This window comes from Anser cygnoides, chromosome 2 (genome assembly GCF_040182565.1).
Source record: "Anser cygnoides isolate HZ-2024a breed goose chromosome 2, Taihu_goose_T2T_genome, whole genome shotgun sequence".
Lineage (NCBI taxonomy): Eukaryota > Metazoa > Chordata > Aves > Anseriformes > Anatidae > Anser > Anser cygnoides.
The window spans coordinates 137,480,842-137,494,764 of record NC_089874.1 but is presented as its reverse complement, the minus strand read 5'-3'; the positions used below and the strand labels follow the sequence as shown (position 1 = coordinate 137,494,764).

The 13,923-nt window shown below is 39.5% G+C and overlaps 1 protein-coding gene across 4 annotated transcripts in view; it reads right to left on the bottom strand.

The window, feature by feature from the left end:
• The window catches only part of NECAB1 (N-terminal EF-hand calcium binding protein 1), a 61,946-nt gene that overhangs the window by 31,633 nt on the left and 16,390 nt on the right, over positions 1 to 13,923 (bottom strand). For all 4 annotated transcript variants that reach the window (XM_066990582.1, XM_048075266.2, XM_048075264.2 and 1 more), the window contains exon 4: positions 476 to 501. In XM_066990582.1, coding sequence (XP_066846683.1) covers positions 476 to 501 — 26 coding nt within the window. The remainder of the gene's footprint in view (positions 1 to 475; positions 502 to 13,923) is intronic.

The following is a 13,923-nucleotide window of genomic DNA, read 5'->3' as shown; positions in this document are numbered from 1 at the left end:
GTGGGCCAAACGGGGGGTCAGTCAAACTGCTGTTCTTACTGAACCGAGCCGGAAGAAAGTTCATTACTTTCCTCCAGTTGGATAGCAATATGAAAATCTTTTTCAAAATTACCAAAACACTCCTACCTTTGAAAGCAATGAACTAACTTGAAAAAAATATCTCATATGAATGGGAAACAAGGTAAGGGTACCTGTCTTTTCATCAGAACAGAGAAAGATATTTTTAAAGCTCAGAAAATGTGAAGCATGGATACAGAAAAAATATTTTCAAGGTAATATCTGCTTCTAATGGATGACAGTCTGAAAAATTATAAACCGTCTGCATTCTTCCAGTGTAGTTCTTTCAGTGTAATTTAAATATTTTCTGTCTGAGCTACAAAGGTTAAACAGAAAAAAGTATCATAACACATGGTGTGTTCACTTGCACAGGGCTGCTGCTGGTGTAGATTATGTTCTTGCTCAGCAAGGAACTTACCACAGAGCTCTTCTGTGTCAAGATTGCTGGAAAGATAAGAAGATAGATAGAGGGTTAATGAGCAAAGTAATGGTTTTTGTTGCATCACCAGAAATTGTTTTTGTTTTTTCCCCCCACCTGCACTCCTCTTCTGTGTCTGTCATGCTGGACAGCACAGCCCAGATTGCTCAGCCCTCCATGCTAAACGAGGGAAAACCCAATGTCTTTCTCCTATTTGCATTCCTCACCAGGCAATAGTCCTCCATGAGATGGAGTACAACAGAAGGACAGAAACAGACACAGCCCCTCAGCACAAAATATTACTAAGTCTTTCTGGCCATACAAAACAGTTTCACCAGTAGTAACTGCAACAAAATGTAGCAGCGAAATTAATGACATAAAAATAATAGTTGTATTGCCATATTGCTAGGAAATACATATAAATATGTAATATAAATACATAAATGTATGCAAGTATTCTATAAAATTCAAAATTGTTTATTTTACATAGATTTCATCCTGATCAACTTTTAAGCGGTTTTTCTCTCTCAGGTTTTAACAGTCCAAAGATAAACCGTCTGACCTACAGCTCAATTCTGACAGTTATCATATTGACTTTTTTCCCAGGGAGGAGAAGCTGATTATTAAAGAAACTTAAAAGCATGAATGTCCTTTCTGAATCTTGCTGATGGGTGAATATTGAACGGCTGATTGCACTTAGGATTTTTTCACTTATCTTTTTAATGGGATTTTTTTATTGACCTTTAATAAAATGATGACACAGTATTATCTTAAAGTCAATTTCTCCAATGTCAACTTTCATGTATTTGGCTTTTATTCAGGAGAAAGACAGAAACAGACAAAAATTGCAGGATCCTGGGTTCTTACAAACTTGCATAGTCAGGGCTATAAAAACTTCTGAGCATTTTTAATTGATGAAGTAAATGAACCTTTCAAAAAACTTTTATTAACTAATGGTCATCTGAACTGAATTTGTATGGGCCAAGTGGAATGGCTACAAATGAGTCTTGCATTTGTTTTTTCCAATGACCTTGGTGGCAGGTATAGTGAAATTCATCGTCTTTAAGAATCAGTGCTGAAGCTGGGGAACTTAACTTAGGTCAGCAAACTATCTGATGGAAGAAGTGTCTACAAATCCTTAAAGCTGTTCACCACGGATCACTATGGCATCAATGATCAACCAAACTGCAATCACTTCCAGAACTCAGCAGTCCTTTCTGAAACACCCCAGATGTTCACTCCTCAAATGCAGACTGAGACAGTGAAATTTGGAAAAATACCTGAGTCAAAAAACAGCAGCAAAATGCTATGATATTACATGACAGGTTGTTATGTTTCATACATTTTGTTCATTGTCTCAATATTTTCTGCCTTTTCACATCTTCTGCCCTAATGACTTCTCTTTGTACACAACATTTCTGAATTTTCTAATTTGCATCCTGATAGCTGAGTTTCAAACAACTTTTAACATTGTTAGCCAGTCAAATTTGCTCTCTGTTTTCAAATTTCATATTGAAATCCATTCTGGTCCTACTTATTCTGCACTATCCTCAGCAGTGTGGTAGTGGTATAGCACCACGATATGGCTCAGAGGCTTTCAGCATTGCTGTCATCGGAACATCTCTGTTAGTTCCATTGACAAAGGCGATGCAGCTGCAAAATGGACTACGACTGAAAATGGAAATGTATTTAGATGCTGGATTGGTTTTCATTTAGAATTGGGCACCTGAATAATTACAAAATTACTGTCCAAAGTGATTTGTGCAACGGCCTTCAGGAAGTCTGTGACAGTACATAGAAATGACAAAAAGAGCATGGATTTCACTCTAGCGAACTCTCTGTATTTCCTTTTCTATTATAAATACCCTTTGAAGCTCCATTGTTCTTGGCATCCTGTTTGAAGGGGATGCTGTTCTAGGCAGGGACACTATAATTTTGTCTGCCACTGATTATTTCATTCTTTCAGAAATAATAACATGTTTCTTCAAGCAACACAGTTGTGAACAAACCCAGGCATTCTTTTTCTGCACACAAACAACTTTGAGCACCCTGCAGGATGCTACAGAAGCAATTAAATAAGTTTGGAATATATTTAATAGTACAGGAGTGAGGTACACACCAAGGGGCTGTTTCTGCAGCTCAGTACTAGCAGTGGGCACCTGTTCGTCACTTCAGTGAGTATGTATGCCAAGGATGCTTCTGCTTAGACCTATAATCTGGCAGTTCTGAACATGTAATTTGCAATATTTGCTGGATGACTCACATCCAGGCTCCAGCACTCCACTCTTGATAAGCACCCAAAGCACAGGGTGCAGCCAAATGCATTCACGTCATGTCAGCACAATCATTTTTGTAAACCTCTGTTCTCAATTTGCTTTCTGTCTACTAAATGCGGTCCTTTTACGTGCCTGCCTTTTGTCTACAATGCTCCCTACTTAACAACATGAACACTTCTTAAGGGACATATGCCACTGACTGACTGCAAGGTTGATGTTACCTGTAGCTCTGTGGCAGACAGGTAAGCAAGTTCACTTGAGTGAACTGTGGGCTAAGTGCCTGTTTGTGGTACCTCTGGAAGGAGCCCCACACGTAGGCATGCAAAGCAGCTGTGGGCACTCCTGGGTTCTGCCCACATCGGTCAGCCATGGGGTGGGACCAGCCAAAGTGGGAAGGTCAAAGCTGCTCAACTCATCCACCGATGTGAACCCAGTGATCCACAGCTCCAGCAGCTGACCTGACACATACTGACCCTGGCATGAAAGGCACCTCTAGGCAGAGGTACCAGGAGATCTGCATGTTTTCCCTGGGCCATGAGAGGCGTCACTGCCATCTCTTCAGCACAGGAATGATACGCAGTGTGCACTCTGTCATCTAAAGCAGTGATATTATTGAAGAATCCAATACTATAGGAAAGATTTTATGAACTAACTTCATTTAGGAAATTCATTGCTACTACTGTCATAGTTGGAGAAGGATAAAACTTTCTTCTTCAAGTCTACTCTCAAGACTGAGAAGGATTGATTTCAGAGGCTTGAACCAACCCTTTTTTTGGTCCCATTTGCATGTCTCTGATAAATTTGGTTTCAGGGAGGAAAGTTGGAGGCTGGCATCTCCTATTGTTAAGTAGAGGCATATAATTTGTGAATGAAAGGAATGAAATGTTACTTAGACAGCGCAAGGGCAGCTAAACAATCATCTGTGGACACTCTCAGCCAAAAAGCTGTAAGCTCTTTGCAGGTCTTGCATCCCATTCTGCTTCAAGTCAGCCAAATGAGATAAGTGCTCCAACACTACAGAGTGTTGTGCAAAGGCTTAGAATATGTGCCCTTCCATTTTAAGGATATGCTGCTTCACAGCTCCTTTACAATATCAAGGACTTTTTTTTGCTCAGGTTTGCTCAAGGTCTCTTATCAGTGGAGGCAAAACTATCTTCTGCCATTAGCAGGACGAGGCATTGGCCTCTTGCCACAGAAAAGGGAGAAGAGGAAGAAGGGGCGAAATGGGGCAGAGCTCCTGGGGTTGATCCCTGGGAAGCCAAACTTTTCACTTCTGCAAGGACACTGCTGCTCTTCACTCCAGGGCTAACAGGACCATACACCTTCTGTCCTTTCAAACACAGCAGCCAGCTTGGCTTTCACAGCTCTGACTCGGGCAGTGGAGCTGATGGCTGTTTTACTGCCCCATATTTTTCTGTACTAAATAATTATCTAGTTTGCTTTTACTTAGCTCCAGACCAAGCGATAACTTCAGAGTTGTCACTTAATGCTCTGCATGTGGCAGGACTACAGGAGAGAATAAAGTTTTTTTTCCCGACAAAACTCAACTAAAAATACCCTAGTCCTTTGCATTAGTCCAGGATACAATGAACTTGTCTAGCCACCTTAATGATCCTAGCCTCTGATCCTAATACTAATGATCCTGATACTAGCCTTTGATCCTAATACTAACAATCCTAGTATCTCCATTTTTAAAAGAGTTTTAATAATACCGTTAAAAGTTGTTGTTACTAAAATCTGTAAAGAACTGTGCAAGGGATGATTTTTTTAACAGATTCTCAGTCACACAGACCTAAACAGGGAGATGAGAAGCACCATCATGGTGGCTTTTTTGCCACAAACTAGGCAAATTTTAGAGTTGTCACCCTTCAGTAGGTGAAAATGATGTTTCAACTTTTGGTTTTGTTGCAAAATGATTTTTTTTATTTTTATTTTTTTAACTGAGATTCAACAATTCATTGTTACCCAAAACATAATGTTCCATATTGGTTTATTAAAGTGTTTGTAAATGCATGTGTTGATAGAGATACTAAACTGCTGTGATTCTCTGGGAAACTTGGATTTGTGGAAGAGACCAGGCCCTCAAACTACACCTACAATTAAGCAATGAGCTCAATTCTAAGACACTAATGCTGTCTTCTGAAGAACTGATGTGAAATGAAGCATTCTAGGTCAGCTCCATTTAGGTCAGTGCAATTGAAACTATTCATTACATTTTGATTTTCCCGGTGTGAGTGAGTCTCTTATTTTCTGCAGAAAACTGATTTTTACATTAAAAATAACCATTCATATGAAAAATTTACAAGCAAATCTATTTGCAGCTTTTCTGTCTGACCGGAGGATATGTGTTAATGTCAGAACTGTGTAAGTCATTCTCATTAAACTTATTTTGTTCAGTCATGAAATACTAAACTGTATCAGCTCCTTCTGAACAGTATCTTTCCTTCTTATCTGTACTTCATTTTCAGGTTGATTTCTGTAGCTACTGTCTTGAAAATTATGAGAATTAGAGCCAATACCTGCAATTATCTCTCTTAAATAGTAGCAAACACACCTTCCTCATATCAGTGCTGAACCACGTAAAGATCTAGCTTTAAAAGATGGTCAGAAAATGATGTATTGTTTCCTCCTACATTTTTCTTTCTCATGGAATAATTCTTTTTTGGCAAAAATACTTTTCACTCTCTTGCAGTTCATGTAATTATAGAGTTTGTCTGTATCTCATGCTGTTTTTTAATAAATCTTTTTTGTTTCCTGATTGTATTTCCAAATTAATTATTTTTTTTTCTGTGTACTTGCATTGGACAGTGATAAATCATCAACAGCATGAGACCAAAATATGCCTCTCAAGTGAAACGAAAGCACATTATCCAAGGGACAGATAATTACTATCCTTAGACTACTGTCAAATTACTGAGGACTCGTCATTATCATCTTTACAACCAGAGTCCTGAAGGAAGCTCTATGGTCCCATACAGCATGCATTTCCTCATAGTTACACTATTCAGTACGGGGTTGTAGGCTAGTGCAGGTGGAATGGTTCCCATGGCTGCAAGGATAATGCTAACCAACACCTCCATCTCAGGCATCAGGTCGGCATCCTTTTGGAATGTGCTGTTAGAGCAGACAGTCTCAGCACTTCTCTTTTGCCTCAGTGAAGGAAGCAGGGCTCTGCTAATGAAGACCTGGACAGGAGGAGGGAGGAGGATTCGCTTTGGGGCTCAGAGTCCTAAGTGTAGACATCCACATGTGCAGTGTGTGTCACAGAATCATAGAATCATTAAGGTTGGAAAAGACCTCCAGGATCACCTGGTCCAGCTGTTCCCCTACCACCAATGTCACCCACTGAACCATGTCCCTAAGCACCACGTCCAATCTTTCCTTGAACACCCCCAGGGACGGTGCCCCACCACCTCCCTGGGCAACCCGTTCCAAAGCCTGACTGCTCTTTCTGAGAAGAAACGTCTCCTCATTTCTAACGTAACCCCCCCCCCCGGTGCTAGTCCTATCTACTAGTCCTATCACTAGTTACCTGTGAGAAGAGGCCGACCCCCAGCTCCCCACACCTTCCTTTCAGGCTGTTGCAGAGAGCAATAAGGTCTCCCCTGAGCCTCCTCTTCCTCAGACTAAACAACCCCAGATCCCTCAGCCACTCTCAGGACTTGTGTGCCAGGCCCTTCACCAGCTTCATAGCCCTTCTCTGGACATGCTTCAGGGCCTCGATGTCTTTCTTGCAGTGAGGGGCCCAAAGCTGAAAACAGCACTCAAGGTGCAGCCTCACCAGAGCTGAGTACAGGGGGATGATCACCTCCCTGGTCCTGCTGGCTGCACTATTCCTGATACAAGTATCCAACCTACCCTGCTATGCAAAGGAGCCCTGGTGTATTCAATGGAGTGGGGGATTTTCAGCATACCAGCCAGAAGGAGCTTGATTAATTGGACATAGTGCAGGCACCTGACGTTGTTTCAGATGCTCCAGCATCTTTCCCTCACCATTCACGTCCAAGTGCACCTTCGGTGTCATCCTGTCTGCCTTGAGCTGGTGTCTCAGGCTGACTGTGAGGTAGACTCAGGCACTCTGCTGACACATACACACGCAAGTGTTCATAAGAGCAAGTCCCACCTTACATGTGCAGTGTGATGGACTCTTTCAAATGCCCAGCATCTGCTGGGAGCTGTTGGCGGCCAAAGCTCTCAGGCCCTCACCAAACTTGTCTCTGGCTTGTGAGTATTTTATCTTCTTTAACTTGTGGCACACACAAAGGCTTAATGCAATACCTGCCTTCAGGAGGTTTTGTGTGCCCCAGGTCTGCCTCAATAGTCCTAGCACACCTTGTAACTGAGATCCTGGCTGAGGACTTAATTTTGCCAATGAGAAAAGTGAGAAAAACAAGTTTGATTCCCCACTGATTCATATGAGTCAGTAATCAGCGAAGCATTTATCGCACTATCTCTCCAGCAGTGCTGCAGACTGAATCCCCTCGAGATCTTCTGCATATCTCTTAGTTTGTAGCTTTGCCAAATATTCTCATTATCTTCTGACACCTTTTCCCTGAGGATGCCATTATGCAAAAAACAATTTCTATGAAAGTTATGAGTGGGGGGAGGGAAAGGAGAAGGGTAAGAGCAAAATGGAGATGTACATTTGCAAAGACTGTTAAAACCTGTTCACTGAGCCATTAACCATTTCAAGGATTCTTGCTCTGCTGAAACACGGACTCGCCACAGCTGAGAGAATTTATCAGGGGCAGATTTACGAAGGAAATGAGCTGTAAAAGCACTCACCCCACTAACCCCAAATTTCAAAATTCTCCTGCTTAATTCTAAACATGTATAAAAAGATCTGTGATGCTAATACTTTCCTCTGCTTTAAGGACAATAATATAGGTAAACAAAACAGCTGTACTTCTGCAGAATTACCTCCTCTGAAGCTGAACTGTGCTGCAATACTCTCTTGCATAATCAAGCTGCTTAGTGTTCAGTAAAGGTAGATGTGAATTCCAGTTAATGCAATTTATTAATTGTTGAGAGCATGCTAAGCCCACAAGTAAGGATTTTCTGAGTTGGGATAATTGTGTTTAAACAGCTTCTTCAGCAGTACTACAACCCCCAGGTAGCTGCACTGAGCATACACATGCATTGGATTTAGAAAACAGATGGGAGCTCATAGAAGTATTAAAATATAAACTAGGTAGTAGAAGCAATGCACACATTACTGAAGTACTTCAAATATCAAGTTTACAATAAAAATACCACTTATTTTCCTGATGCAGAAGGAAGAAGATCTTCGGATCTGAGTTTGGTATTTAGTATTATATATTTATTATTCAGTATTGGCATTTAGTAATAGGTATTTACTATTATTTGGTGATATAGTGATTCAAAAGGGCCAAGAAACAAAAGAACAACTGAAATGTCACCAAAAATATTATTTAATATTTCAAAGTTGAAAGTCAGCAAAAGCCAGTCACATTCAATGATTCTTCATCCTAATTAATCTGTAAAATATTCTTGTGCTCCAATTTGCTCCTAAGTATAGTACTTAGGAGAATATGTAAGAACCACAATACTTAAGGTGGCAAGACAACTCCACTCTTCTCGTCAGCTTTATACTTCCCAAATATTGCCTTTGTAATTTTTGTAAAGATAAAATGTCTCTTATAGTTAACATCACCAGCTTGCTTTCCCCATCTTCAGATAGTTTTGAGCATCAGTCTCTGATAGCCTTTGGCTTGAGATGTATCTAGTCATTTATGCTTCTGCCATGACAGTACAAACTGAAACCCAGTCAAAATGAACTTTTCATGGTCATTTGATAGAGGAGTTAAAAAAAACAGAATGCTGCAAGACAGCAGAACATGTGGGTATTCGGCTTCAAAATTTCTCAAGCTATGGCCTTCGGAGCACATCCTCCATGAGCTGCCTGGTGTCACCCTCCTTGTCAGCCCTGAAAAAAAAACTTCTGGTGCCTTTCCAGCACCTCTACTTGCTTCCAACACCCTCCCCAAATATGTGTCCAATTGGGAGGCAAAGATAAGCTCTTCCTCTTGCTCCTTCCCTTCGCACAGCCATGCCCTCATGTTGGTCTAGCTCATGCCATGGTGAGCTGGCTCCTACCCGACAAGCTGCAGGATCTAGCTTGGCCTCCTAACAGCCTTCAGGAGAGCTTAAGATGTAGCCTGGATGCTCACAGTGTGCTTGTTACCGGGGTATCTGCAAAACGTTTAAAACGTTATGAATAAGAGAGAAGGATCACTGCACAAGCACAGGCTGAAGCTGAACTCTTGAACAACCACTGCTGTTGATTTCTTGTCTATGCTACTTTTTTAAGGGGTCTTTACATACAGGAAGGACACCATTTATCAGTAGATGCAAGTGCTAAGTGCTGCACACTAGGAAACAAGAACAGGCAACAAGCCAAGGCATTCAGTGTCACCTCTGGTGAGATGCCTGATCGGTCCTTCAGGGGCAGCGGGAGACCCGGCTGTGACTGCCCAGACCTAATCCCTGCTGCACCCATGCAAAGCCTTGTCTCACGAGGGTGGAGTGCGGGCATCAGAGCCAGGACTTGCCATAATAACTGCTTTACACAATTTAATGGTGTGTGATTGAGTAGGCATTGACCAAAGGTTTCGTGAGATCATGGAAAGCAGAAATAGAAGAGACTTTCAGTTGAAAGTCACTTTTTCAATGTTTAAGTGGTCCAGTCTCCTCTTGTTTCTGTGTGGTCTTTTAGGACGCTTAAAACAAAACAAAACTAAACTAAACTAAAAAAAACCATCAACAACAACAACGACCATCCAAACCAACAACAAAAAGAAAAACAACTATGTGAAGCCCTTGTGAACAGGTATGAGCTACTCTGAGCATGGGGGGAAATCTGGTGTAACTGTGCATCTAGGGGCAGAGTTTAGGGACATGTTTTAGTTGGTAATATTGGTGGTAGGGGGACAGTTGAACCAGATGAACTTGGAGGTCTTTTCCAACCTTAAAGATTCTATGATTCTATGATCTAGTAGTTGGCCTATGAACTAGTTATTATATTGCTTTAAGGTTCAGTAGACAGAAGAGTCCTCCACAGATTTAATTGTTTACAGTTTATATTTTTGATTGCTAGCTCTTACAAATATAGTTCTTGTATTAAAACATCATCAAGAAAGGTAAAAAATATAGAAGTACTAAAACATGGGGAAAAAAGACCTTCCTTTTTTCATGAACACACTACTTCACCTAATCTGGCTGTCTAGTGATGGCATCATTATTAATTTCTTTTATTCCTTATTTATTTTGTACATGTGTTTCCATCTGTAAACAAAAAAAAGGTAATGGAAGGTATCAAGGTATCAATTTGTATGGTGTGTCTTTCCTCATATTTACTTAATGATTAAGATTTTATAAAAAACATACATAGATTTTATGAAATAAAGAAAAAAGTCAGTCTATGTATAGCACATTCATAGATCACAAGATAAATATTCCAAATTATGTACTGAGGAAAAATCCATACAAAATGTAAACTTTCAGTAAAAGCAATGATCTCCCCTGGATGAATGACCTGTACTGCAGGTCCTAGACAAATTGTAAATATAAATTCATCCCAGCATAGTGACCTCCAGTTCTACCTATCTTTTGGAAATTTTATACAGCGATGTCTAATTCCAACTCTACTTTTTTCCTGGTTATTATGGTCAATTTAGCACCAATTGACTCTTTCTAAAAAGATAAGACCTGTATACACCAAACAGCAAGGTGCAGCAATCATAGTCAGTTAGGCAGACACAACCTTAATTACTGGAAAGTTAATCCCCCCTATTTTTGTCCTACTATTACATTGAAAATGATGACCACTCATTTTAGAGGTATTCGATAGCCTGCCTTCTTTGTATCAGGTGTGTTGTATTATCTTGGTTAGCTAATAACAGCTGGTTAATTTAGGTCCCTTAAGGGTGTTAAACCAGTGGAAGTACCTTATACTTATGCATCTTTTCTTTTTGGAAGAGTGTTGTAGCAGAGCTGAGAAGGGAATTCAGGTTTCCTGAGATCCACAGAAATCACTCCAAGGCCAGCTTCCATTTTCTATCTTCAGGCTTTGAAGCACAAAGACTCATGCACACAGAAAGTGAGGTTTTGAATGCAGGTAAATTAAAAGATTTAGTGCAGGTAGAAACAACCTGAAGTCTGCTCTTGTGGCAAATTGGCTATGAGGTCTTGAGGTACTCCAGAAATGATCTATCAGATCGTGATATACTTCCTTAGCTATCTGTCCTAGGCATTTATGTGCAGTGTAAATCACTGCAGTGCGTGAACACTGCATAACCTCAATCCTTACCAAATATTCCTAGGATAATGGAGCTACAGTCTGTATTTTGTTAATAGCGAAGTGAGGCACAGAGAAGATACATGATTTGCCCAGAGTTTGACAGGGTCTGCATTTCAACTGGATAAAAAAGACTAAATAACCTGTACAAATCTTCTACTGGAGACATAACTAAGTAGAGTTTCTCATCCTCTCCGACTGAAAAAAAAAACATGAACTACTTGGAGATTACAGGCACATACAAAGATTATCATTTCATTCCCTTGGGCAATTTTCAAATGAAAACATGACATAATAGATAGTTTTAGGATTATTTAATATGCACATGATTCTTCTAATGCTTGCATTACAAAATTTTCCAAGGTTCAATGAACATTTTGCTGCTTTTCTTAGCCAGCTGGTTAATTTAAGACATTTTACATAATCTGTCCTTTTCAGCAAATGCCAGTGAGTAAACTTTCAGCCTCCTTATTATATTTGCTTCATGTGATTTTTGTTGGAAAGCTATCCTAATAAGGAATTCCTATTATACTGCCCAAGCTGTCTCTCTTTGCTGTATCCGTCTGATATTTGGCATGCTTTATCTTGCTGCCTGCCTGATGACAGGGTTTTCAAAAGCAAAAAGGTGCTAAGGAAAGCCTTTACAAGTTCTTTTTAAAGCCTCCCCTCTCTTAAAGAGAGATCAAGTGGCGTAGAATGCTCTTCAGCTCCAAAGTCAGGCATTAAGCATTTTATCAGTTAAAGACTTCAGGGGAAAAAAAAAAAAAAAGGAAAAAAAAAAAAGAAAAAAAAAATCAAAAAGCCTCTTATTACTGTTTAAATTTAAGTGTGTTTTCTTATCATCTACAGCTAGGCTCTACTCTCTAATAAATGATAACCAGGCAAAAGAAAGTACCCTTTATTCTGGTTGGAAAAGGTAATTTAGTAGGTTTTCCTAGTCTTCCACCTCTTCAACCCTCTGAAATACATGAAAATCCGATCTTTCACTGCACGTAATCTCTGTGACTTTTGTGCCATGTTTTTTGCCAGACTTTTCCCAGTCAGTGAGACTTCTCTCTCTCTGATGCCTGCTGTGCCCCTTGCGTTACCTGCTCTCAGCTAATAACTCTAGCCTTTGACAAAGCCTCCCTGATTTCCCAGGAGGAAAACCATAATGTTATTCTCACTTTCCTACATATTCCTACATATTCTTCAGATGCAGGTATTCTCCAATATATAGAAAAAAACCAACTTACAAATACTAATAATACAAATGTTACAAAATAATAATAATAAAAAAAAGCATTGTAAATAAAAAGAAAAGAAAAATAGGCATAAAACATCTATCTTTTTTTTCTATAGAGTTCTTACATGGTCATTGAGGATATTTGGCCCATTCAGGATGTTCCCTGACAAATGTAGACACACACAATCACGGTAACATAAACCCACTCTCATGCACAAATGTGGTAACATGAGGAAGTCCAAACCTGTATGAATGAGTCTTTGAATAACAGGGACAAAAATTGATGTGAAGGGTAATAGGCTAAGCAAATTCCCATGGTGTTCCAAGAAGCATGTGATTCGTTTTGCCAGGATTAGATAGACTGCATACATTGTATTTGTTCCTCAGCCCTGGTCACTGGTTTTAAGAGTCCTGAAGAAGTTAAAATGTTGCACTTATTTCTCCTGTACACAGTCCATAATTACTTAGCAGTATTTTTGCAGCCTTTGGCCTTAAATTTATAGCACTTAAGTACTTTAGGATAATGTGGTAAATTAGGTAAATAATGATTGGCTTCTCTTCTTTTCTTATGCTAAAACATAATCTGTTTATATTGCTCCTTCTCCTGTACTGTCTACAAAGGTGAATGATATATCAGGGAAACCTGTTTCTCTGTAGCATCACAGTACTGAGAGTCTTCAATAATGGGTACTTTAGGATGGCCTTGTGAAAAATACTCCAATGCTTTCATTTTGTGTGGGCTGAAAAATAATGATTCTGGGAAGGCTATTCCTGATTTACAGAAGCATAATTGAGCTAAGAAACAGATCCACAGAGTCATATAGACATTAACTCCTAGGGGATATATCCCTATGTTTATATCAATTAAGTGCCTATGTGAACGCTTTTAGGAATGCATAGAACAGATCCCAAGAAGGAATCCTAACGATAGGCATCTCATGTCTTCATATAATCACACAGAAAATACTGCAAATGAAAAGTACTTCATACACCTTGATAAAAAAAAAAAAAAAAACCAACAACTAAGCCATTTTGACACCAAAGACCTGTTCTTCTCTATGTAGACTGGATATTTAAATAAGTTGAAGTTAGCAGCACTTTGAATAGTTAACGTGAATTCATTTAATTGTTTTTTGTTGTTGTTGTTTGTTTTGTTTTGTTTTGTTTTTGTTCCCCCCACCCCTAATAAACATTTTTATAATGGCTAATGAAAACCTAAAAGCTTATTTAGAATTTTGATGTTTACTTGCCTGGAAGATGTTCATAAAAGATCAGAAACTAAGATACATATTTTCTAGCATACAGTTGTGAAATATTGATCAGATTTCAGACTTCAATTGTTTTCTTTGCTTTCTTCACACTTTCTGGAAAAGAAGAGTAATTCCACCTAGACTGACAGGAGGCAAAATTTGTAAGGAGAGGATACATTTTATTAGACTAATAATGGTGGAAAAAAATGGACAAGATTTTAAGCACACAAGGGCTTGAGTGAGGCTGCTTTGGAAGAATGAACTTTGAAGTGCTTCCCACAAAACTTCAGGCCTTATGCTGCAAGGGCAGTTGGAAAGTCAATGGCCAGCATCACATCTGGTCATTTATAGGTCTCCAGGGCAATGGGCCCAAGCTGATA